We start from the raw sequence: 27,065 nt of genomic DNA, 5'->3' as shown, positions 1-27,065 counted from the left end.
TTTTTTGTTTCATCTCCATGAAAGCTCTTTTTTCCAAAGTTCTTTTGTACTTCTGCAAAAAATCCAATATGTGCGTATAGCAAAGGCATGGGTACAAAAGTGTGAACAATCAAGTTATTTACTCTCTATAGTTAATATTCAGAGGCAATCAACTTTTAAAAAAAATTAGGGCTGATTACCATTATTTCCTTCTTGTAAGCTTCTCCAAGAGTTTCTGGCTGTTAACTTTTGAAAACAGAATGCTGGAATAAATGAAACTTTAATCTGCTCCATCAAGGCAATTCTTATGTTATACATGTCTGAAGCTTCATTACTAAATTCACGAATTACAGCTATAAAGTGGATAAATCACTAACATTAGAAAATGCTCATACATCTCTCCCATGCCTCCTTCTCAGCTTTTCCTTCTCACCATGGGTTCTCAACATAGGAGCAGCCCAATTGTACCCCCAAATAGCTTGTACCCCAAAATAGCTTCATATGTCTTGGGTCATATGAGTGCCACTGCTGCCCTAACCTTCAATCCAGCATATTTTTTGTTATACAAAAACTTTTATATAATGATTATGGAATTACACAGTACATCTGCAAATGTATCTTAATCTGGATAATACTGTTTTTTTTTCACATCTTACCATTTTGCAGCAGCAGTGAGAAAAGTTCTTAAAGATACATATTTTAAAACAACCATTGTGGTTGAATATAAATGAAACTTTGTATGGGACTGGATCCCAACTTATTCATACTTAGAGCATACTTGTGGTGTGACAACACAATCAACTACAGTGGGATTTGCTGCAGTTATAGTACAGACCAATTCAAAGTATTTTTTTTTCTGATCACATGACATAAAGGCAGTTTCTGATTAGTCCGGGCCTTTTAGCTCTCAACATGACTTTTTTTGTCTGCCACTGTGAGCATCTACATTTTTCAAGCCGGAATGATTTGACGGACTTTTTCTGTGTGATCACTTTGTTTTTGTAAGGTTGAGAAGTATGTTGGACATGATATTCCAGACTACAGGAACATTCATCCTGGTGTTCTTTGCCCTTGACCATCCTCAGTTTCTTCTTCTTTTACATATATGAGATTAGTACTAGTACTTTATTGCTAGTAATGATATATTAGCTCTGCAGTTCTAGGATTACAAGTATGAACACTGAATTCTTGAATCAATCTACCACCCCTGTGTGATCACTGACTGTAAATTCAGCTGTAATACAAGAGCAATTTGATTTGCCAGTGTAGTCCCAGACTTACAATGCACTGAGTCTGCTCTCAACTGGACCCAGGATCAAATCGCTGGAATCATTATAATATCTATATTTGCATTTTTTTTAAAAAAAAGATCAACTCTACCTGAATGTCCCATGAAAGGAGTCCAGTTTCTATATCCAGCTCTACTAGATGAAAGAGGTGTTTTCCAGACTCGAGAATTATGTCTTGCTGAAGATGGGCTTGTCAAATTTGCTGTGCTAATGTTTTCTGCATAAGAACTCTTGTCTCCAAAGTATGAATCTAAAAAATGTAAAAGCAAACTGTGACAGCAACGTTTTCTCCCAAAGTCACACTATAGGAACAGCACCTAGTAAGAATTCTAATCCTGCTGTACTTAACTGCTTGGATAGAGAGACTTAATCAGTTCTGCTTTAAAGAACAATCCTATTAAGATCAACAGAAAGCAAGGGAAGTCCACTTTCTAAACCTCCTGGATTTGTGCTGGAGGACACGTTTCCTTTCACCTTTTTTACCTTTCTTTTAAGGTGAGTATTTTTTATTTCCCATTCCATTGGAACAAATAAACCAGCTCCACAGCAGGAACAGTTTTCTATATTTCAAGAACAGGGAATTAGATATTTGATGGATCTTCATGTCTACCTGCAGCATGTGAGGTCTACAGTTTCCTATACAGCCTGGGACACTATTCTTGCAGAGGCTACAGAATTATGCCTTTAATCCTGTTTAAATCAAGGGGAAAGGTTAAAACATTAACATCCCACTGATTTCAGAGGAACTAAAGCATGACTAATTAGTCTCAATCTAAGTGTTAAAAAGAAAATGCCACCCTTGCAAACAAAACTAGATTCCACAAATTTTCTTCTGTATAAATTCTCTGCTACATCTCTTCTGATTATTTTAGCACCATTCAATTTTCCTACCACAAAAGGTAGAAAACAACTATTTTCTTCACGTTTATTGTACAGCAAAATCATATGCATTTGAATTAAAATTTTAAGCCACGCTGTGTGCTCTTGTAAGATGTACTCACTAGTGTGTTTAGGACTTTGAACAAAGAATGGAAATAAAGAGATAAATTACATTGCCAAGAGTGTCTCCTCTCTCTCTCTCCCCACCCTTTTTTTAATAAATTACTTATTTTTAGCATGAAATGGAATATAATCTACATTCCACTCGTTAAGCAATCTTGTTCCCTTAACTGCCCACTCTATAGAACTGAGGGACATTTGTGAAAAGGTGCTAATATCACAATCCTCTATCTACTCAAAGGTAAGTCTCCCTGAGGGCTTGCTTCCAGGTGAGTACAAAATTGCAGTCTAATTACGAGTAACACTGCCCATATCTATGGTTTTGACACTCTTTAAAAATTCTGTCAGCTTTTGCTTCAATAAGTTTTACAACATGATTTGCAAGTAGTGAAAGGAGTATTTCTCAGGGAAACATTTCATTTCAGAGAAATGCCTGAAACTAACACAATGCAGTAAGTACAATTTTTAAAGTCATCATGTTTCTTGACAAACTAGCTTCAGTGCAGGTTCAAGAAATTTTAATACACACTGATGAGTGTTTTTTTTAAAAAAAATGGAAAGCACATCATGTATTATGTATATTTAAGGCACAAGTATACTAATTGCCAGTTAACTTGCTTCAAAATCTTATGTATATGGTCTTGAACTCCACAAATCTGGAGCAATAATCCCTCTTCCCTAAATGGATGCATTTTGTTTTACTGCTAGAATAACTGGTGGGTTCACATAAAAGGACAGATCACTGCTATAAAATATGCAAAGGGGATTTGTGACCACAGAATTCTCCCGACAATTCTGAACTCAGGCATAACTTCCCATATACTGTACAACAAACTGCTCTTAAGTGTATATGAACATTTAGCAGCCTAATTTGGATTGTAATAATCTATTTTTTAGTTTTTTTCAGGACTGCACTGGTCACATGGATCTGTATCACAATCCTATGTCCATCTCTACAGAGAATTTTACTGCATTCAGCCAGGCTTCCACTGTGATTACACAGGACTGCAGCCTCAATCTTTTAATAGCATTCTTGGGACCACAGCCTTAAGTACTAAGGTGCAGAGATGATGCGAAACAGCTGACTTTTTAAGGATTTGATCTTTAGCAAAGTGAACTAGTCTTGTCAATAGTTCATTATATGCCCAGTTTTAATGCAACAGGTGTTTGGAGTCCACCTGTAGAGATGCATTTTTCACAAAGAATGGCACTTAAGTTGGAGCTGTTTTCATGCTATCCTGGGTCCTTTGTGATTGTTGTTAATACAGGATGGGGGGGATTTTTCTAATAATATTTTTAATTTTAATATAAATTGTATATTCCATTCCACTGCTGGAGGACAAGCCAAAGACATTTTATCACAACTCAGGAAAATGTTCACTTCTTGATATGCAAATTAACCTGAAATGCAACATGGCATGGTTTACTCAAAAATCCCACTTTTAAGTGACAACTGGGAACACTGATCATATCGGAAAAGGGGATGGGGGAGAGAGAGAGAATGTAAGAAAATGAAGAACTATGTCACAATCTGGTGGCCTTAACAACAACTACAGTACTGACAGGTTACAGTGAAAAGCTGTAATCGTAGTAATTACTAATGAGCGTCTTAACATGATAAACTAGCGGTTAGGGTGTTTTTCTCTATCTCTGCAGAGGCAAACTACCTCTTCGTTGTGCTGAGAGCCTACACAGCGTGTCGGGTTTATACACACAGAGAACCCACCTTCCAACCTTTCGGGGCGGGAGGCCGGGGCAGGGCGAAGCGGCCCGTCATTTGAGGAAGACTGAGGCCCGCCGGTGCCCGGCGTCTCCTGCAAACCGAACTGGTACCGGGGCCGTTGCTCCGCGGACGCTGAGGAGGAGCAGCGGCCCGAGTATGAGGTGGAAGCAGCCGAATCCGCCTCCATCAAGAAGAGCGTCCGAAGCGCTCCCTTTGAGAAGCCCGCCAAAATCACGTCGACCCGCGGCAGGGAGGGGCTGAAATGGAGGGAGCGAGGATACCATTTCTACTTCGGACTTATTTTAAATCCCCATTCAGCCAAACACACCCAAATTTAAAAAAAAAAAACTGTCGAGAAATTAATTCATTCAGTCCTCGTTTTCCACCTGTAGAGAGGTGTCTCCTCCATATGCGGAGCACTCAAAAAAACTGACGACCCCTTCGAGTCGTAAGCGGTATGATCCGCATTAGCCCCCCTTTCCCTCTCCAGGAGGTGCGGCGTCTAGCTAGGATCGGCCCCTCAGGAGACGGCGAGGGTGACCTGAAGGAGGGAACCGGAGATGGCGGCGCGCCCCCCAGTCTTCTGCCAGAAGGCGACGACCGGCCGCACTCAGCCCACTGGGGCTGCCCAGAGAAGGCGTTGCTAGGGGCGAATTGAAGCCCTCGAATGCAGAATTATGTCTGTTGCCAGCCCTATGAAAACAAAATACCAATATAAAACAAAAAACCAAACGTAGCTACCACACTGTGGCTGCAAACGCACCCAGCCGGAACTCTCCGATTTTATGTTTCCTAATTTAAATAATGTTGCTTACTTTTGCTGGTCAATATCCCTGTTTACAGCCTCTAAATTGACTTAAGAGGCTGTAAACAGGGATGTTGACAAGTCAATGACCGTAATAAAATATTTATTAGAAACCCTCTGAGCCTTAATCCTCGATTCCTCTACCCCTTATAGACAGAACCTAAAACTGAAGGTCTTGCGACCACTGATAATACCATTTGTTTTGTGATAAGTTGTTGCCTCTCATTTTTAAAGCAGTGACCGGCTGTTAGGAGGTACAGTGTATTTCGTTGTACGCTTCTACAAGCAGTTTTTTAAAAAATATTTATTTTAAATATTTTTAACCTGGCTTTCTCCTTAAAAGGACCCAAGGCGGCTAAAAAAATGATTTGTTGATTCGAAAAGTTTTGAATTTTCAAGCAGAAGAGATTATATATGCTAAAAATATTGTTTACATTTAACACCAGCTGATTAAAGAATGAGCAAACTTTTCTGAGACAAGCAAAAAGATCCTTCAATGCTCGATAGCTCATTGTACACTCTTCACAATCTTACAGCACACTGGTAAAATTTTGCAAGTTAACAGCCATTTTGTGGTCTGCATGACCCCATGGACCAGAGCACACCAGGCCCTCCTGTCTTCCACTGCCTCCCAGAGTTGGGTCAAGTTCATGTTGGTAGCTTTGATGACACTATCCAACCATCTCATCCTCTGTCGTCCCCTTCTCCTTTTTCCTTCACACTTTCCTAACATCAGGGTCTTTTCCAGGGAGTCTTCTCTTCTCATGAGATGGCCAAGTATTGGAGCCTCAGCTTCAGGATCTGTCCTTCCAGTGAGCACTCAGGCTTGATTTCCTTTAGAATTGATAGGTTTGTTCTCCTTGCAGTCCAGGGGACTCTCAAGAGCCTCCTCCAGCACAATTCAAAAGCAACAATTCTTCGGCGGTCAGCTTTATGGTCCAGCTCTCACTTCTGTACATCACTACATGAAAAACGATAGCTTTGACTATTCAGACTTTTGTTGGCAAGGTGATGTCTCTGCTTTTTAAGATGCTGTAGAGGTTTGTCATCGCTTTCCTCCCAAGCAGGCGTCTTTTAATTTTATGGCTGCTGTCACCATCTGCAGTGATCACGGAGCCCAAGAAAGTAAAATGTCACTACCTCCACATCTTCCCCTTCTATTTGCATCTGTAGCCACGCTGAAATATTTGACTCCACTGGCTAGTAATCTGTTAATCTCTTAATCCAGGAGCAGGCAGGCTCAGTAGGCCTGGATGATTTTTCAGACTAACTCAAAGACTGCACTCACAAAAATATGTGGCCCGAGACTCATTTACAAATGTAAGTTTTTATATTTTTAACATAAAATAGTAGTATGGCTGTCATTTTTTAATTAATTTTAATTATCAGAACTGTCACTAAACCCTAACTCCCAAATAAACTTAAATAGGGGACCAGTAAAAAAGTAATCTTAAAAAATTTAAGTACTATTTCATTAAATGTCATAAAAATCAGTCCTAATTCATCAAATCCACTTACAAATTTCTTAAACCATTTAAAACATTTTTTTAAAAAATTCAAACAACTGCATCACTTTGCAAAAGCAAGAGGCAACCAAAGCAGGAAAATCTCAGCTGTGTGACTAGCAAGACTACGAGAGGTGAAATAACCAAACTCTCTTGTTAGGAAATAAAGTCTCAATGATGAATGTATTGCTAAAAAAAGAGACTTCCTTAAACAATCAAGATAATTTACTTAGTCCTTAGGGGTTTTAAAAAAGATAAAGAACATCAGTGTAGTGTCAAATAAATATTCAAATTGTCAGAGAAAACCACTAGAGAGCTGTAGAACACATGCTACCGATTTTTGGCAATAATTTCTTAATTATCAACTTCTTGGGATCACGGGGGAAAAACCTTTGATTTATATGCTGTCTACTGCTGTTCCAATCTAATTAACTGCATAATACAATGGGCTTTATGTGTGATTCTATGGCCAGGTTAGCTACAAGTATGCCAACATAATGAATTTCAACCTCTATTTACATTTCTCAGAATTAGGACTGTACAGTCAGGTTTCAGGCTTCGCAAAAAAACATATTGGAAGTCTCAGAACTTAGCATTTTATTGCACAATAGGTTCAAATCCATCTAGTCTCAACACAAACAATTCTGGTATTCCAATTGGTGCTTGCTTCGCGCCTTCTAGTGCTACTGTGCAAAATTCGTAAGCAGTTAAACTTGCCACCGTAAATGAAGTGGAAACATGTTTCTTCTACTAAAGCTTGCAATTTATCAGCTTACCAGCAAATGCACGAACTATGCAGATCTCTTACACTTTTAAGTGAAGCATGTACAATTTAAATCTTTATTGCATAATTAGCTTTAACTTGTTTCAAGCAAAATCTCATTTCATACTCAGATTTCAGCCAAGTTATAAATGCACAGTAGTGACAAAAGTGAAATGGAGGCACTTCTAGAGTTCTTGTGGAAGTAAATATTTTGCCCTGCAAAAAAAACAATGTTCTTCTATAGCTTTATTCCTTACTATGTACAACTGTTCTGAACAATGCTACTGAAACTGGAATTCAAATCAGTTACAATACATGCTTTAGAGCAAAAGAACTAATTTTACAATTTAGCAAGGCTATTTTGAACCATTACGTAATAATTACATCATCCTTCATTAAAGAATATCACCAGCAGAAAGTGAGTACCATAACATTTCTACTATAATCTAACAGAAGAATATATGATTCAAATTGGATTTAAAAACTACAGATCATAAAATGGAAGTCAAGTGCATGAAGTGTCACTGGCATAAGCAGGTACATTTCTCAGTTCTCAAGACAGTCCAGTACATGCTGTCAGCAAAACGAGCAACTGATTGTGTCATAAATATAAAGTCACACAATTCAAGTATTCATCTACTGTGGCTAATACAGTATGTAACACGACTGGAACAGAGCCCAGAGGCAAACATATTTAAAAGATACTTTAAATGTGTATGTACATCTGTTACTGAAAAACTGAAGCACATATAACATTTAATTACTGTGGATACTTCCACATAAAAAAACATACTGCTTACAGTAAAGTGGTAATTTTATTATGTAAACACACTTTGAAATGTCTTTTGACAGAAAAATTCAAAGCAGCTGCGTATGACAATGGGTTACACATTAATCCCTAGCTCACAAGTTCTAGCTGTACATTTATTCTTTGAAGGATCTCTTCAGGCATACAAAATACAGGATTTACAGGCTTAATTTGTTCTTCTCCCAGTAATGACAGTCCAGCAATTCCAAACAACGTGTGAAATGGATCCACCTAGGACACATAAGAATGCACATTATAATTATTTACACTGGGTTCTTATAGTAAGTTGGCCATTTAACAAGATTGGCAGATTTATATTGAATAGGACCAAGGAATCTAACTACAAAGTCTCAGAATTTACTACTCTCCAATTTCGAAAATTTAAAAAAAAAAAAACACACACACACAAGTGTTCAAACTAGAATGCAAATTGCTCAACATATAGCCAGAAAGAAAAGCATTCCAATAGTTTTGTTCTTTTAGACATTTCATTTGACATTCACTGGTTTAAAGACAGTGACAAGTGACAGCAGCGATCCCTATACCTGTAAATTAATTTCCTTTGTGGAAGGTCTAAATGCAAAGAAGTCTATGCACATTCACAAGATTTATCCCATCAATTTCATTTTAAATGGCAACCCCTTAGCCTTCCTATTTATTTATGTGACTGTGCAAGGGCGATCAGGGAAGGTCTACATCTGTTCTGACAGGCTCTTCTTCACACACCTGATCTCACACTACTTGGAAAATTACAAGGACAGCCCACAGGAAGGGCAATGTTGTACAACCCTCACATACATGATTCGTCTCTAACTGGGTGCCAACTCCTCATATTTATAAGTTATTTCTGAAGATCTTCTGATGTTCAAATGCAGTGAGAAACAAGATGTTCAACAGTCTGATTGAAAGAAACTAAAATGTCCATGTTTTAGCACTCAACCTTTTGATCCCAACTTCTAAATATATTTCATTAGCTGTATCCCACACTTGCACCTAGGAATTTATAGGTTTCATCAGAAGCACCATATTTCAGTTGCTTTCAAGTCATTTTCGGAAATGAGGAGGGAAGACCTTCGTAGATTTATTACAAGGAAGATCCAGTATTATGGTTCCACGAATGATTCTGAAGTTACAAATCCTGCATACTAAACACACAATCTCTCTCAATCTCAGAAACACAGTTTAGTTACATTACCATTTGAGAAGTTAAGAAATATTTACCATATCTCCTGGCCGGTCAGCAAATCCTCCAGTCTCCTCATCCTGGCAAGCCAAGATAAAGCTGCGCAACTTCTCTCTGTCAATCCAGTGAAGTCTGCCAATTATCTTCAAGGATGCCAGGACCCACCATGAGTAGCATACATCTGGTAACTGGTTAATAAAATAGCAAAAAATGTGAAGATTACTGCAATTGTAACACCAAAAGCAAAAAAATGTCAGATCAAACAGAAACAGCATACAAAAACTCATAAGCTATCACAAAGAACACATCTCCCTTTATGAGCCTGCCTGGGTGTCAAAATTATCAGGAGAGGCCTTTCTCTCAGTTCCATCACCCTCACACATGTACAGTGGTGCCCTGCATAGTGAGGTTAATCCATTCCGGATTAACCTTCGCTATGGGGAAACATCGCTATACTGATAAAAAAAAAAACCCATTGGAATGCATTAAACATCGTTTAATGCGTTCCAAATGGGCCCAAAACTCACCATTCTGCGATGTCCCCCAATGTTCCGGCGGCCATTTTGGGTGTTCCGGCGGCCATTTTGGAACCGCCAAACAGCTGTTCCCCCATCGCAATGTGAAGAAACATCGGTATGCGATCGCATTAGCGATCGCAAAATCCGCATCGCTATGTGGATTCATCGTTAAATGGTGCGCTCGTTATGTGAGGCATCACTGTATTTGGTGAGGACACAAGAGACGACTGTGGAGCTCTCTTCCATGGCAAGCCAGGCTAATATCCTTCTCTTTGCTGTCCTTTCTCAAGTACGCAAAGACCTTTCTCTTTAGACAGGCTTTCCCTCAGTAATTGACTGCCTAAGAGGGGGTTCATAAACTGGGGCTGGCTTTTTAAAAAAGTTTTAAATTCTGCCTATTTAAATATTGTAATTTCTTTCACTTCTCTTGAGAAAGGAAAAGTATAAGTGTTGTAAATACAGTGGTGCCTCACTTAACAATTGCCCCGCATTACGACAAATCCGCTTTATGATCTTTTTGCGATCGCAACTGCGATTGCAAAACGATGGTCTAAATGGGGGAATTTCGCTTTGCAAAGTTCAGTTCCCTGCTTCGGGAACCGATTTTCGCTTTACGATGATCAAAACAGCTGATCGTCAGGTTTTCAAAATGACCGCCGGGTGCTTAAAATGGCTCCCCCACTGTGTTTAGGGACGGATTCCTCACTATACAGGCAGCGAAAATGGCCACCGTATGGAGGATCTTCGCTGGATGGTGAGTTTTTAACCCACTGGAACACATTGAACGGGTTTCAATGCATTTCAATGGGGTTTTTAATTTCGTTTTACAATGTTTTCGCTTAGCGGCGATTTTCCTGGAACGGATTATCGTCGTTAAGCGAGGCACCACTGTAAATAAATATTAGTATCTATGAAACAGCACACTTGCTAAGTCTGATTCTGAATACAAAATCAGGGGTTCTGCCTCATAGAGAGGCTATCTAGGCAGAAGAGTTTTCTCCTTAAACTTGAATTTTCACATGCTAAAAATCTTGACTGGGGAAGGCAAGGCTAGTGCCACTACCCTTACAACATGTGCTCTCCACAGAGAGATTGTGAGTGAATGGGGCTCAGCTCATAACAAGAGCCATAACTTATCCAATCCCAATACAGTTGCCGAAAAAAGTATTCACAAATTTTACTTCTGGAATTTGTTCTCACACCACTTCCATGTCCCCAAACCTCAGTACTTTAAAATTTAAAATATATATATATAACTTAATACCTTCTCTGGCCTTCCATTAAGGCCACCGGATGGCAACTGACGTTCACAAAGCCACCAGCCTAGAAGGTCAGCATTTATTTGGTGTAATTGACCAGTTATAGCCAGAAATCCTGTGCAACAATAGATCTAAAATTACAGATATAAAGTTCATAAAGTTCTATTTGAAAATACAAATTTCAGGTAAAAAAACACAATGAAGGAACACATCTGTTTGTGGAACCAATATTTCATGTAAATAAAATGCACCAATCCTGCCTCCCTGTACGTTAGTATTTTTTTTTACCTTAGTATTAGTATTTTTAAGTAGGAAACTCACTTACTGTACAAAAACACCTAGAAACGTAGTTTTGTGCACTTGTCCAAGGTTAAGGTTAAAAAAAAAAGATATTTTTACTTGAGCACAAATCTCATGATGTAGCACTAATGTGTGATGCTACACCAATTTCTCTTTTGCCAAAAGAAAGACTGGTTCTATGTATGTCTCAGGCATGACACCCAATGGGCTTCACCTAAAAATAGAGTTGCTTTAATTACCAACAAGGCAACCCTATTTCAGCAACTGTGTCATCCCCAAGACTTAAAGCTAACTGCAGTGGAACCTCTGGTTACGAACGTCCCTAGCTACAAACAATCCAGCTTACGAAGAGCTCCGTTTGCAAAATATTGCTTCTACTTGTGAATGGAGCTTGAAGATACGAACAAAAAAAAAAAAAAAAAAAAACACAGGGGAGGTGGGGAAAGCGAGAAATGTGAACTTTCTTTTTGTGATGAGGAGTTCTGTGCTGGAATAATGCTTGCTGGATTCTGTGGCTTCTAGGATTTGTGTACTGTGACCTGTCTTTTGTTTTAAAATGTGTGTTTAAAATATGGCTCCAAGGTCTGTCTCTTTTAAAATCAGAAAACTGTGGTGCTTGTTGATGCAGGCAGGCAGGCTTTAAAATGGAGTTTAAATGGAGTCTACTGTAGATTCAAGGCTCCCCCCCTTGTCTTCTCTCTCTTTCTTCTCTCTCTTTTTGTGCTAACAACACAAACCTTTATCTGAGGAATCTGTGTGCCCCAGTGGTGACCTTTTTTCTTTCTTTCCTCTTTTCCCCATTGTTCCTTCCCTCCCTACCCTCCTTTCCTGCCCTTCTTAAAGCTAAAAGGTGCTTGGCTTGGTTTTGTTTAAAAGCTGCTTGTATTTAAAGGTGTTCTGTTTAGAAGGTGTTCCCTCCCCCCCCTTTTCCTGTCCTTTTTTTTTTTTTTTAACTTAAGTTCATCTTAGGTCAAAAGAAGAAAAATTCTCCCCCTAGTGGTAGACTGATTAACCAGCTTTGCATTAGTTCTTATGGGAACTAATGCCTCTACTTGCGAACAGCACCTCTAGATAAGAATGAAAAACAGCCGGAATGAATTAAATGATTTTCAATGCATTCCTATGGGAAATTTTGCTTCTACTTACGAATGTTTCAATTAACGAACATTTTTTGGGACGGATTAAGTTCGTAAGTAGAGGTTCCACTGTATATTATAGTACCAGCCAATCTCCTTATATAATCTTTCACTTCATTATATTCCATTCAGTGCTTAATTACAGTAAAAAGAAATATTTACACTTCAACCTATTGACCAGCTTTATTTTAACATCAAAATGTTCTGAGTTCAAGTCTTTCAAATGATAGTTTCTAGCTTCCACGTTTAACTTTTTAATAAAAGGCATACTGAAAAACAAGACAAATCTGCACATCGGTATTTGCATTCTAATTTGAAAGTACACCATTATAAATCCTCATTTCCAAGCATGATTGGGAAAATACCTCCTTGCTTATTACAGGTAGGATTCACTACTTCACCTCTCTTGGTAGAATTGAACTATCAACAGAAATTAATCCACTGTCCCTACTACAGCATCCTAAGTACTCCCAAAATTTGGCTCTAAAGGACTTGGAAACCCTTGGGCAAGTTTTAGGTAGCATAGTTTACAAGGGGAAGGAAACAAAAGTTTTGTTGCACAGCTAGCCTATCACCAATGAAGTACTTACTCAGTCAAACATTATGTAGTGCCTAGGATTTTGAGCTTCTTCATGGATTGCTGCCTTGTCGTGGCGAAGGGGCTTGAGTAACTCAGAGAAACTATGGGCTATGCCGTGCAGGGACACCCAAGACGGACAGGACATAGTGGAGAGTTCCGACTAAACGCAATCCACCTGGAGTAGGAAATGGCAAGCCACTCCAGTATCTTTGCCAAGAACGCCCCATGATCAGAAACAAAAGGCTAAAAGATATGACGCTGGAAGATGGGCCCCTCAGGTCGGAAGGCGTCCAACATGCTACTGAGGAAGAGTGGAGGACAAGTACAAGTAGCTCCAGAGCTAATGAAGTGGCTGGGCCAAAGCCGAAAGGACGCTCAGCTGTGGACGTGCCTGGAAGTGAAAGGAAAATCCAATGCTGCAAAGAAAAATACTGCATAGGAACCTGGAATGTAAGATCTATGAACATTGGGAAGCTGGAGGTGGTCAAACAGGAGATGGCAAGAATAAACATCGACATCCTGGGCATCAGTGAACTAAAATGGACAGGAATGGGCGAATTCAGCTCAGATGATTATCATATCTACTATTGTGGACAAGAATCCCGTAGAAGGAATGGAGTAGCCCTCATAGTCAACAAAAGAGTGGGAAAAGCTGTAATGGGATACAATCTCAAAAATGATAGAATGATGTCAATACGAATCCAAGGCAGACCATTCAACATCACAATAATCCAAGTTTATGCACCAACCAGCATTGCTGAGGAGACTGAAATTGAACAATTCTATGAAGATTTACAACACCTTCTAGAACTGACACCAAAGAAAGATGTTCTTCTCATTCTAGGGGACTGGAATGCTAAAGTAGGGAGCCAAGAGATAAAAGGAACAACAGGGAAGTTTGGCCTTGGAGTTCAGAACGAAGCAGGACAAAGGCTAATAGAGTTTTGTCAAGAGAATAAGCTGGTCATCACAAACACTCTTTTCCAACAACACAAGAGGCGACTCTATACATGGAAATCACCAGATGGGCAATATCGAAATCAGATTGATTATATTCTCTGCAGCCAAAGATGGAGAAGCTCTATACAGTCAGCAAAAACAAGACCTGGAGCTGACTGCGGTTCTGATCATCAGCTTCTCATAGCAAAATTCAAGCTTAGACTGAAGAGATTAGGAAAAACCACTGGGCCACTCAGGTATAATCTAAACCAAATCCCCTATGAATACACAGTGGAAGTAAAGAACAGATTTAAGGAACTAGATTTGGTGGACAGAGTGCCTGAAGAACTTTGGATAGAGGCTCGTAACATTGTCCAGGAGGCAGCAACGAAAACCATCCCAAAGAAAAGGAAATGCAAGAAAGCAAAGTGGCTGTCCAACGAGGCCTTAGAAATAGCAGAGAGGAGAAGGGAAGCAAAATGCAAGGGAGATAGGGAAAGGTACAGAAACTTGAATTCAGACTTCCAAAGAATAGCAAGGAGAGACAAGAGGGCCTTCTTAAATGAACAATGCAAAGAAATAGAGGAAGATAACAGAAAAGGAAAGACCAGAGATCTGTTCAGGAAAATTGGACATATTAGAGGAACATTTTGCGCAAAGATGAACATGATAAAAGACAAAAATGGGAGGGACCTAACAGAAGCAGAAGACGTCAAGAAGAGGTGGCAAGAATACACAGAGGAATTATATCAGAAAGATGTGGATATCCTGGACAACCCAGACAATGTAGTTGCTGACCTTGAGCCAGACATCCTGGAGAGCGAAGTCAAGTGGGCCTTAGAAAGCCTGGCTAACAACAAGGCCAGTGGAGGTGATGGCATTCCAGTTGAACTATTTAAAATCTTGAAAGATGATGCTGTTAAGGTGCTACATTCAATATGCCAGCAAGTTTGGAAAACTCAACAGTGGCCAGAGGATTGGAAAAGATCAGTCTACATCCCAATCCCAAAGAAAGGCAGTGCCAAAGAATGCTCCAACTACCGTACAATTGCACTCATCTCACACGCCAGCAAGGTTATGCTCAAAATCCTCCAAGGTAGGCTTCAGCAGTATGTGGACCGAGAACTCCCAGAAGTACAAGCTGGATTCCGAAGAGGCAGAGGAACTCGAGACCAAATTGCTAACTTGCGCTGGATTATGGAGAAAGCCAGAGAGTTCCAGAAAAATATCTACTTCTGCTTCATTGACTATGCGAAAGCCTTTGACTGTGTGGACCACAGCAAACTATGGCAAGTTCTTAAAGAAATGGGAGTGCCTGACCACTTTATCTGTCTCCTGAGAAACCTATATGTGGGACAGGAAGCAACAGTTAGAACTGGTCATGGAACAACTGAGTGGTTCAAAATTGGGAAAGGAGTACGGCAAGGCTGTATATTGTCCCCCAGCTTATTTAACTTATATGCAGAATACATCATGCGGAAGGCTGGACTGGAAGAAACCCAAGCCGGAATTAAGATTGCCGGAAGAAATATCAACAACCTCCGATATGCAGATGATACCACTCTGATGGCAGAAAGTGAGGAGGAATTAAAGAACCTTGTAATGAGAGTGAAAGAGGAGAGTGCAAAAAACGGTCTGAAACTCAACATCAAAAAAACGAAGATCATGGCCACTGGTCCCATCACCTCCTGGGAAATAGAAGGGGAAGATATGGAGGCAGTGTCAAATTTTATCTTCCTGGGCTCCATGATCACTGCAGATGGAGACAGCAGCCCTGAAATTAAAAGGCGCCTTCTTCTTGGGAGGAAAGCGATGACAAATCTGGACAGCATCTTGAAAAGCAGAGACATCACCTTGCCAACAAAAGTCCGAATAGTCAAAGCTATGGTTTTTCCTGTCGTGATGTATGGAAGTGAGAGCTGGACCATAAAGAAAGCAGACCGCCGAAGAATTGATGCCTTTGAATTGTGGTGCTGGAGGAGGCTCTTGAGAATCCCCTGGACTGCAAGGAGAACAAACCTATCCATTCTGAAGGAAATCAATCCTGAGTGCTCACTGGAAGGACAGATCCTGAAGCTGAGGCTCCAGTACTTTGGCCATCTAATGAGAAGAAAAGACTCCCTGGAAAAGACCCTGATGTTGGGAAAGTGTGATGGCAAGAGGAGAAGGGGACGACCGAGGATGAGATGGCTGGACAGTGTCTGCGAAGCAACCAACATGAACCTGACACAACTCCGGGAGGCAGTAGAAGACAGGAGGGCCTGGCGTGCTCTGGTCCATGGGGTCACGAAGAGTCGGACACGACTAAACACACAAACACAGGATTTTGAGCCATATCTTACATATATGGAGATGAAAAATGCCTCCACTTCTGAAAAACTCTGAAACCTAACATGAAAAAGGCAGCAAACACTTAAAAAACTTGAATTTTATTAGGCAAAGTATCACTACTTACCTGTCCTGCATGAGATTCAGATCCTGGTCTACAACCAAATCCTCCATCAAAGTTCATACAGGACAACACAAACTCTATTGCTTTGTCAACATCAATTGCATCCAGTTTCCCCTGAAAAGCAGCAATTCCTAGCAATTAGCTTTCTATAATCTAACTCCAACTTCATAGCAAATGCTCAGCCAATCCATTGGGTTTGTTCAAAAGCGTAGTTATAAATTCTTCTCCACGGAGCTTGGCAAACTCTAATCACATAACCCTTTATGACACCTCATCCAAAGTGGAAGCAACAAAGCTGATTCTCATCACACAATGCAAGGTGGCATATATCCCAAATAGCTCACAACCCATTTCCATGACCTTGCAGTTTATCATGTTCATCTTTTTGTGGAAAACCAGTATCTCCTATGTCTCACAAAGACTTTAGAACACAGAATCTGACACAGCATTATCCAAAATCCACTCTTGATATGAAGAGTAGGAACATAATGCAACACACTCTTGAGGAGTTGTATGCATAAGAAACGAGGATTTTTGAAGTGGGAGAATTCATACTGACAAAAAGCTTCACTTATTAAAAGTTTTCTCTTTTCTCTGTCTTTCTATAAAAGACCGCTCTATCTCTCATCCACCCACATACGAGCTATACTGTATAGGCCTACAACTGGGCACTACAGCATTTGTTTGCAACTCTGGAAACATCTGAAACTGACAGTTTGCAAGTGATATTCTGGCAAATATCCTATCTCTGTACAAATTAAATATATCCTGTTTCAAATTACTCCTTGTGCACAATAATTTAAGCACCTGTTTTGAAATGTGATTGCCATAAAATAAAGGACTTACCAGAAGGGCTAGTGTTGCTACTGCACAAAAAGAAAACCTGGTATCTATCTCTCCTAAAGGAAGAAAAACAATATGTACTCATGGTATCAATTCAACATTCAACTTGGTCAGAGTTCCATAGACAACTGTACAATTTTACAAAAATATCCCCACTTTCATTAATTTATTGTTACATTTATTTTAACAAGTACACTATTATACGTCAGAAATAATTCTGAGAAATACAAAATACTTCATAAACAATTAAAAGGATACCAATAAATATTGACCAAAATCTTGTTGGGATTTAATACCAGCACAGCACAAATGCTGTAGCATTTGAAGATAAATTGTCTAAAATTAAGAAATCCCCATAGACATTATATGTTGCATGCTGAATTGTGCAACCTAGTATTCAACAGATGACTACAGCAATTCCTTAAACGTGAAGTAATCTGCCTTTATGACATTTCCATTATTCTTGCAAGCATAGCTCTTGCATTCCCCTAAGTGTATGATAACTTCAGCATATATTTAAAGTTCTTGGTGTGGAAAACCTGAGTGCAGTTGTTTGTTTTGATGGTTAATATTTATTAACATAAATAATAAATGTATATTTATTATTTATGTAAAAAACCAAGAACTAATGTAATTTTAATAAGCACTGACTCTTTTGCAATAAAATTAAGCAGCTATTCCACAACTTCATGTTCAGTACACAACATTCATATTTATTTTTATGCTGTCTAGCAAGCATGAAACATGTTTTCTTGATGCGTATCTGCTTTATTAAATTGCATTTATGTTGGAGAACTGTGACAACCAAGATTTCTTATCATGAAAATTTCTTAACATATTAGCTCCGTTCATATTTCAAACAGGGAAGAAAAACACCATCTGAATTTAAACCACTAATAATAAGCAATATTCTCAGATCTCAGAGTAATTCTAGAGCTGAAGTAGTGAAAGACATCAACTTTGTTGTCAGATCCATACTAAAACTCATCATAGATCTGAGAAGCAACTGATACAGATGAAAACATACATGGGTAGACTATAAAACTCTTACACAATACCATCAGAGTACTATGTGAAGAGTAACACCAACGGGTGGGAGAAATAAAAATAGACAAGAACATACAGCATTTAATTGTATTTTTGCATCAGTAAATATACTTGTAAAAGAATTACCCCATCTGTCTCCAGCAAATGATCCATCCTCTTTTTGTAAGTTCTTTACATAATCAACAATTTTATTTACATCAACCACCTGGAGACTGTCATAGAGAGTTAGAATCTGTAAAACAGAATCAGAATTCTAGAATTAAAATACTCCACAGAATTTGACAGGATTCCAAAACAGTTAAAAATATGTGGAAAATACAAAATTAGATTTAGTTCCATAAGTCAATCGGGTTTAGATTACTTATTCAAAGTTCACATTCTACTGACAAAGCTTTTTCTTCAGGAAGGCTTTTTCCTTATTGACTGGTGGTATGAAATGGTTTTTTAAATGGACTCTTGTGCTGTTAAAACTGTTTTAAATGTGTTTTAGTATTGATTTTACCTACTGTTTTTATTTAATACTTATTTAATTCTTTCTTAACTTTTTAAATATTTATATACTTAATCTTTCAACTTTTAAATACTGTCTTTTTAATTATGTAAGCTGACGGGTCCTTTTTGAGGAGAAAAGTGGGATAGAAATATTTTAAATAAATAATTTCAATATGACTACATCTGGATCCAACTCTTTTCAAAGTACTGTATGTGAAAACTAAGCACATGCAAAGATACACTTCCATCTGTAATATACTGAGCATCTTCCAATTCTATAAAGGCACCAAACCATGACACTTGTAAAGTGTCTCTCTCAAACTAGTATTTTTTCCATGAACTTCAACAATTCACTGCATTAAACTACCAATCCCTCCAGATCCTCTGCTTTAATTTCAGAAACTTAAAAATAGAGAGGCTGGTAAAATGCAAGTAACAGTGGTGCCCCGCATGACGATAATCCATTCCATAGAAATCGCTGTTTAGCGAAATCGTCATGCGAAAACCATTTCCCCATTGGAATGCATTTAAACCTGTTTAATGCATTCCAATGGGGAAAATAGCTCGTCTTTTTGCGAAGATCGCCCATAGGGCAGCCATTTTGCAAAGCACCGATCAGCTCTAAAAATGGCTGTCCTGCGAAGCATGGATCCGGGGAAAAAAGGGAAGCCATTTTGCAGAGCCACCAATGAGCTGTAAAAATCGCCATCTTGCGAACAAACGGTTCACGAAGCACAGACCAAATCATCGTCAAGCGAAAATTGCCCATTGGAATGACTGTTTTGCAAAGCGCTATTGCGATCACAAAGTCATCGTTATGCGGATTCATCATCTAGTGGGGTCGTCGTCTAGCAAGGTACCACTGTATATGCATATCTGATAATCAGAGCAAAGGCTTAAAATATTAATTTCAATTACACAGTTAATGTGTGGTGGTATATGTGTCACCCTACAGAGGCTGTGGATACTCAGCTCCCAAGAATACCAGCCAGTAGTGAGGGAGAAAAGGAAATGCAGGTGAAATATGATCCGCTTTTAAACAGAAATGGCAGCAAACAGATGCTTACACTGAACAACATTTGGCACACCTCTCTTCATCAGCATGGCATGCTCCAGATGTACTGGACTAGTTTCCACTATTCCTAACCAGCCTGCATAATGGCCGATGACAAACCAATAATTACACTTGCCCCTGTGCTTTACGTTATGCTATTGGAATTCAAGATCACACTATTTTCTAACAGAATACAGAAAAACTCAAGATATTTACAGAAATGTTTTTGGGTCTCAGAGTAATTCTAGAGCTAAATGATAATATATCAATTTTAAATTCATACAAAAATGTCTGATCTCATCATTGACCCAAGAGCCTCCTGTGCTGTGTCACTAGCATTCGTTTTTTGTTTTTACTGCACAAAGTGTGTCCAACTTGCATGTCCAGTTCCCACAGCAGTCTTCCTAGCTCAAAACTTCACTAAAACATATACCAGATACCTGGTAGTCTTCTAAAGTGCCTCAAGACTGTTGTTTATTGGATCTAAAGTTTCTGTCACAGAACTGAAAAGCTGTAAAGGACCCAAGGGTCATCAAATCTAGCCCCGTCAGTGTAGGAATCCATAGCTAATGCATCCCTGATAAATGGCCAACCAGCCTCTGTTTCAAAGTCTCCAGTGGAGAGTCCACCTCTCCCCCAAAGGCAGTTGATCTGAATCACTCAGGGTCAAGAAGTTCTTATGAATGTTTAGTCAAAAATCTTCTTGTAACTTGAAACCACTACCTCTAGTCCTATGCACCTAAGATCGAAAAACAAGCATGCTCCATCTTCCACATGAGAGCCTGTCAAATACTTAAAGATGGCAATATCTCATTCTTCAGCCTTCTATACAGGCTAAACATAGCAAGTTCTCTCAACCTTTCCTTGAAGGCCTTGGTTTCCAAACATTTTTTCCATTCCAGTTGTTTTTCTCTGAACAAGTTCCAGCTTCTTGATATCCTTCTTAAATTGTGTTGCCCAGAACTTCACACTATTTTAGCTTAGATCTTACCAAAGCAAAATAAAGAATGGGACTATTGCTTGCTTTCATCCGGCCATTATACTTCTGTTAATATACCCTAGTAGAATCATAACAGTATGCCGTCAACCAGATTCTGATTTAAACTAACACTTCCCAGAGTTTTCTATATATAGAATACTTAGAAGTGGCTTATCATTCCCTGCTTCTGGAACCACACAGCTTGCCTAAGGATGCACTAGCTGGCTCTTCTCCTGGGAGACAGTGTGAATTCCTACCTCTGGGCCTGCAGCCAGGTACCTGACTCATAAGCAATTCAGCCAACCACACCCTAGTATAACCTTCATATTTTTGTTGCTGCATCACTACTGGCTCATGTTCAGCTTATAATAAGCCAGGATCCCAGATCTTTTTCACATGTATTACTTTCAAGTCAGCTTTCACCCATCCTATAATTGTGCATCTGATTTTCAGATTTGGTATTTCTTACCTTCCATTAACAGCCTGATATACACAAACTAGGGCAATGCAAACATAAAACAAGATGGGATGTTTTAATGATGATACTTCAGTTCCTACAATGTGACCAGTATTGTATGACAAATTACTTCACTAAACATTTATCTTTTACATGATTACCTGGACAGCACTAAGTGTATATAAAAGATGAGGATCATGACCAACGCTGGCACTTATTCCACCACATTCATGCTGACATGATTTGATAAATGCCAGGATTTCTTCTTTGCTCATCCGATGCAGCTGCCCCATAAGGTCCATTACTGTCAGTCCCCAATACACACCACTCATTCTTAAATATTCTGACATACAGTACTCCTGGGGAGAAAAATACATATTTTAGTTCTTAAGCTAGCAAAATAAAGCATACAACTGAACATAATTTCCTATTTAGGTGTTTAACAGGAGAAACAAGGTCAAAATGGTTTCATTTACAGTGGTGCCTCGCACAACGAGTGCCTCACACAACGATGAATTCACACAATGATGCCTTTTTCTGTTAAATTTGCTGCCTCACACAGCGATGTTTCCTATGGGGGATTTTCACACAACGATCTCCCTTTTCGCTCCTGTAAAAGTGTCTTACAATGTTTGGACGCTGTTTTAAATGATTGCAATGGTTAGTCCATCTCCTGAAACCTATGCAAACTGATTTTGGTGTTGTTCTGGCACTTCGTTAATTTATGATGATTTTTTGTTTTTTCTCCATAGGAAACCATTGGATGGTCTGTCTAATGGTTTCCAATGGAGAAAACAAAAAATCATCATAAATTAACGAAGTGTCAGAACAACACCAAAATCAGTTTGCATAGGTTTCAGGAGGTGGACTAACCATTGCAATCATTTAAAACAGCGTCCAAACATTGTAAGACACTTTTACAGGAGCGAAAAAGGAATTCGCAAAGGCATTGAAATGTATTGAGTCGGCTTCAATACATTCCAATATAGGAAACATTGTTTCACTCAACGATGTTTCCTATGGGGATTTTCACTGAACGATGGCAATCCGTTCCAATTGGAACGGATTAACCGGTTTTCAATGCATTCCTATGTGAAATGGTGTTTCACAGAACGATGTTTCACACAACGTTGATTTTTTTGGAACCAATTAACATCGTTGTGTGAGGCACCACTGTATTGTCATTAGCAAGAGGGTTCTTGAGCAACTTTAAAACCCTAGACTCCCTTTTACTGTTATACTGATATTAGTTTCAATCTAGTACCAAAGGATTTCTGTTCACGGTTTATTTATTTATTTAATTAAAAAGTCAGGGGAAATGTGAATAAGGATCCTGAACAGGAGAATCACATCTTACAAAGAAATGAAAAAAATTAAAGGCAAAATATTTAAAATGGAGTTTTAATCGCACTTATAACAGTGATGGTGAACCTTTTTGAGCCCGACTTCCCAAACTGCCAACAAAACAAAACCAGCAGGCGGCAGCAGAAGCAGGAATCCTGGGCACGGAGCTGCCTCCAGTCATGCCCAACGCTGCCAATACCTATAGCTTGGCCAGCCTGCCGCCACCAGCTGCTCTGGATCCTGGCCTGCTGCCTATCGGGGTGCTAGCACTGCAGCTGCCACCTCAGGTTTGACAGTCGGAGGTAGCGATTCAGAGACTTATGGCTCTACGTGCCAGCTGTGGCACGCATGCCATAGGTTCGCCATCACTGACCTATAAGTATTAATGGGCTGTAACAGTAAAATGTATAATCTAAATTATACTATTCTGTCAAAATGTGTATGAATACATGCCTACATACAAACATACACATCTGAGAAAAATAATGTACAAGTGTCAACAGAAAAGAATAAAAGGGAACAGATTATAAAGAAAATTAAGGAGATTATAATGCACATATAACCAGCAATACTAACATTAATTTTAAAAGATGAAATTATTATTTGAATTGGCTAACTTCACCAGCTGGCAAATGCCTTCCTTTTCAAGCAGGCTGTTAATATGCAAACTTTTGTCAAGGAAAATATTTCAAGGAGACAGCTGTCATTTTATCTTTTAATTAACAGGACATTAGTAATTAATATATTTCTTACTTTTAAGAAATTTTTTTCATAATTGTTTTAATACTTTTTAAAAATCATTTGTAAGCCACCTTACATCTCATGGTTGAGATGAAAATCTAAATATCATCTATTTATAAAACAGTAAAAGACTATAGATTGCACATACGGATTCAGAAAGCTACTATGCCATACAGCTCCCACTGTGAAACAGGGGCATTTTTCATTTACCTTATCATCTTTCACCGTATAAACTGAAAGTATTTTTCTAGGTGTGCAAAGGACCATGACCGGAAAATCTCCCATATTCTATACGCTCTGTGTATACACAACAGTGTGTACAAAGTAGCAGATGAGGACAGTTTTTATATTTATTTATTGTATTTATACCCCACCTATCTAGTCGAATGACCACTCTAGGCGGCTTCCAACACACATAACGTAACATATAAAATATAACAACATATTTATACATCAATATACAGATTATTCAAGATGAAAAGAAAAAATACCAGAAAAAAAAAAAGAAATAAAAAAAGAGAATCAGGTATTAACTGGAGGGAAGGCCTGCGTAAACATCCACATTTTCAATTGATTTTTTAAAATGCCCAGCAAAGGGGCTGCACGAATCTCCGGAGGAAGATTATTCCAGAGGTGAGGAGCCACCGCCGAGAAGGCCTGGTTTCTTGTTTTTTCCTTCTAGGCCTCCCTCAGCACCAGGCTCCTCAGCCTCACCTCCTGACTCGATTGGGTGATACGGGTAGATTCTGGTGGAACTGTACCATTTTCCAAAAGAACTATGGAGTCCTTTTTCTGAACACGGTGTTCATACAGATTTACTCTCTCACCGAGATGTCTCATAGACAAAGCTTGAGGGTCAGGAGCTTTTGGAAGACAAATTCATGTACAGTGGTGCCTCGTATAACGAGTGCCCCATTTAACGACGAATTCGCATAGTGATGGCATTTTTGACATCGCTTTTGCGATCGCATACCGATGTTGCCTATGGGGAAAAATCGCTCTGCGATGTTTTCCCCATAGGCACCATTTCCCCCAGCTAAGCGGCGGGAGCCTCCAAAGGAGCGCTCCCGCTGCTCAGATGGGGGAAAAATGCCTGCGGTGGCCTTGGAAGGACCCTTCTGAAGGGTCCTTCCGAGGCCACCACCGGGATTCCCCTTCCCCTCGGCCGGCTTCCCCGGCCATGGCCGGACTCTAGGGAGTCCGGCCACGGCTGAGGTAGCCGCCACGGGTCAGATCCAAGCCGCGGGGGGAGGGCTGCCCCGACTGTGCTTGCAGACAGTCCTGAGAGAAGGAGACACAGCCCACAGAGGAGAAAAGCTGACTTCAGGAGAGAAGAGCAAGTAAGCAAAGTTTATGCAGTGAAACGGTGTTTTTTCTGTAACTCAGAGAAGCATTTGAAACGGGACTGTGAAAAGGCAAACAGCTGGAGAAGCAAGGGGAGAACTTATCTCGTGCAGGCATAAAGAGATAAAGCCAAGGTCACAGACTGGATATTAGACAGTGGGGCTATAAATAATCTCTCTAATGATAAGAGTGTGTTTTCTTTTCTAGGTGCATCGGAACAAAGCTTCGTAAAAATGGCAAATGGAGAGACTTCCCCTGTAACTGGAAAGGGGAAGGTTTATGTACTGTATCAGGTTTGAAAAAGGAGTTTAATAATGTCTTATATGTCCCATCTGGAATGTAGTATCCTCAGTATTTCCAGGTTAACAAAAGAAGGATATACACTAACGTTTGAGAATAACATGTGTATTATAAAGAGAAGGAACGAGAAATGACAGTCCTTTGGTGGAACCATATGCTTAACTTTGGCTGGATAAGAGCCAACCCCAGTGCAGGTGTATGGTTGATCAATCTCCTTAACAATGGGTAAGATATTGTGAGCATCCTGGAGATTTCTGTTTTCAGCCTAAATTCTTTGGCTTTAGATTTCTACAAAGGTTAATGCTAACTATGGTTACCTTTAAATTGGGATTGAGTCTTAAAATGAGGGACTCATTTCCACACAGCTTGATTCATGTCAACCTTGGCCCAGATTTATGTTTATGTACCTGGTACATAAACCTTCCCCTTTCCAGCTACAGGAGAAGTCTGTCAATTTGCCATTTTCACGAAGCTCAGTTCCGAAGCACTTAGAAAACACACTCTTATCGTTAGATTATTTATAGCCCCACTGTCTAATATCCAGTCTGTGACCTTGGCACAGTCGGGGCAGCCCTTTGGGAGCAGCCCGGCTGCTCCAAAGAAAGGCAGAAGCCAATCCGATCTCTCCCCCCCCCCACAGGGCGGCTTCTCCCGCTGCTCCCGATGGTGGTGGTGGTGGTGGGGAGATCAGACTGGCTTCTGCCTTTCTTCCGAGCAGCCCGGCTGCTCCCAAAAGGCTGCCCCGACTGTGCTTTCAGCAGCGGAGGAGGTGCCCGGTGGAGGAGAAAGGCCAGATCCGCTCCTGCCTTCTCCTCCACTGCTGCAAGCACCATAGGGACAGCCCTTTGGGAGAAGCCGGGTGGTGGGGGAGAAGGCAGGAGCCGATCCCGTCTCCCCCCCCCAGCTTCTCGCAAAGCACTGCGCCCGATGGTGGGGTAGAAAACCGGATAACCCCTTCCTATTAGAACGGGTTATCCAGTTTTCAATGCATTTCTATGGGAAAACACGTTTCACTTAGCAATGTTTTCCCATAGCGATGTGTTTTTTTGGAACCAATTAACCTCGCTATGCGAGGCACCACTGTATTTGATATAGCCTTTGATATCGTCAACCACCGTAATCTCCTGGGGAGGCTCTCTGAGCTGGGAATCGGTGGCCTGGCTCTGTTCCTTCTTGGAGGACCGTCCCCAGAGAGTGCAGATTGGAGAGAGTTTCTCAACTCCATGGATCCTCAATTGTGGGGTTCTGCAGGGCTCGATTATCTCTCCAACGCTATTTAACATCTATATGAGGCTGCTGGGAGGGGTTATCAGGGGACGTGGGGCTTCATGTCATCTGTATGCTGATGATACTCAGCTCTACATCTCCTTTTTCCCCAACAACAATGGATGTTGTTTTGTCTTTTCAGCGCTACCTGGGGACTATTCAGCAATAGATGCAAGTGAATGGACTGAGGCTCAATCCGGGCAAGACAGAGGTCCTTCAGGTGGGTGTCCCAGACATCAGTGGTCTGGGGAACTCCCTCCCCTTTGGGGGAGGACTCTTACCACCAAGAGTGAGGTTCGCAGTTTGGGTGTACATATGGACCCAGTGCTCACCATGGAGACCCAGGTGTCATCAGTGATCCGTTCTGCACATTTCCACCTTCGGCAGATCCCTCTCTTGAAGTGGGGCTGCCTTTGAGACTGACACGGAAACTTTAGATGGTACAGAATGCGGCAGCCAGACTTCTTGCAGGAGTGAAAAGGTACCAACATATTTCCCCCACGCTGGCCGCCCTGGATTGGCTGATCATTCATTTCCACATCCTTACAATTACATATAAAGCCCTAAACAGTTTAGGATCTCGATATCTGGCAGAGCACTTTCTCCCACCCAGTTCTGACAGAGTCACTCGTTCCAGCCAGGCTAGGCGGCTGAGGGACTTATGTCAAGAGAGGTCTGGAAGGAATGAGGAACAGGGCTTTCTCAGTAGTGGCCCCTCGCCTTACGAACAACTTGCCAGTGGAGATCCGCGTGGCTCCCTCTCTGTTTTCAGGAATAAACTTAAAACCTGGCTATTTGGAGCACAGATGTTAAAATAATGGACATTCACTGTTCTCCTGATTTGGAGTATTTGGCAGTGAAATGCCGCCCCTTTTACCTGCCTCGTGAGATTAATGTTGTTATAATAACAGCAATATATATACCTCCTGATGCTAACACAACCACAGCTTTGAGTTGTTT

At 40.1% G+C, this 27,065-nt stretch overlaps 2 protein-coding genes and 2 non-coding genes across 11 annotated transcripts in view; all 4 read right to left on the bottom strand.

The window, feature by feature from the left end:
- The window catches only part of MSH4 (mutS homolog 4), a 78,105-nt gene extending 73,397 nt beyond the window's left edge, over positions 1-4,708 (bottom strand). For 2 of the 6 annotated variants that reach the window (XM_020794666.3, XM_072997812.2), the window contains exons 1-2: positions 3,994-4,343; positions 1,360-1,518 (exon numbers count right to left, since the gene is read on the bottom strand). In XM_020794666.3, the coding sequence (XP_020650325.3) occupies positions 1,360-1,518; positions 3,994-4,177 (343 nt within the window). In that variant the 5' untranslated portion in view covers positions 4,178-4,343. Of the gene's footprint in view, positions 1-1,359; positions 1,519-3,993; positions 4,347-4,376 lie in introns of those variants that run through there. The other 4 variants (XR_012086456.2, XR_012086455.2, XM_072997813.2 and 1 more) reach the window with 4 other exon arrangements.
- Positions 4,709-6,880: 2,172 nt separating this feature from the next.
- RABGGTB (Rab geranylgeranyltransferase subunit beta) overlaps positions 6,881-27,065 on the bottom strand; it is a 28,135-nt gene continuing 7,950 nt past the window's right edge. For all 3 annotated transcript variants that reach the window (XM_020794699.3, XM_072997811.2, XM_072997810.2), the window contains exons 3-9: positions 21,272-21,469; positions 18,255-18,360; positions 17,085-17,137; positions 16,242-16,352; positions 10,837-10,962; positions 9,093-9,242; positions 6,881-8,102 (exon numbers count right to left, since the gene is read on the bottom strand). In XM_020794699.3, the coding sequence (XP_020650358.3) occupies positions 7,962-8,102; positions 9,093-9,242; positions 10,837-10,962; positions 16,242-16,352; positions 17,085-17,137; positions 18,255-18,360; positions 21,272-21,469 (885 nt within the window). In that variant the 3' untranslated portion in view covers positions 6,881-7,961. The remainder of the gene's footprint in view (positions 8,103-9,092; positions 9,243-10,836; positions 10,963-16,241; positions 16,353-17,084; positions 17,138-18,254; positions 18,361-21,271; positions 21,470-27,065) is intronic.
- LOC140707227 (small nucleolar RNA SNORD45) lies at positions 17,995-18,077 on the bottom strand. Its single transcript, XR_012087147.1, has one exon. It is a non-coding gene; the product is annotated as a small nucleolar RNA SNORD45 (small nucleolar RNA).
- On the bottom strand, positions 19,902-19,983 carry LOC140707226 (small nucleolar RNA SNORD45). Its single transcript, XR_012087146.1, has one exon. It is a non-coding gene; the product is annotated as a small nucleolar RNA SNORD45 (small nucleolar RNA).

This window comes from Pogona vitticeps, chromosome 4, assembly GCF_051106095.1.
Source record: "Pogona vitticeps strain Pit_001003342236 chromosome 4, PviZW2.1, whole genome shotgun sequence".
Classification (NCBI taxonomy): domain Eukaryota; kingdom Metazoa; phylum Chordata; class Lepidosauria; order Squamata; family Agamidae; genus Pogona; species Pogona vitticeps.
Note: the sequence above shows the minus strand (reverse complement) of the source record. Positions and strands in the feature narration are given on the sequence as shown.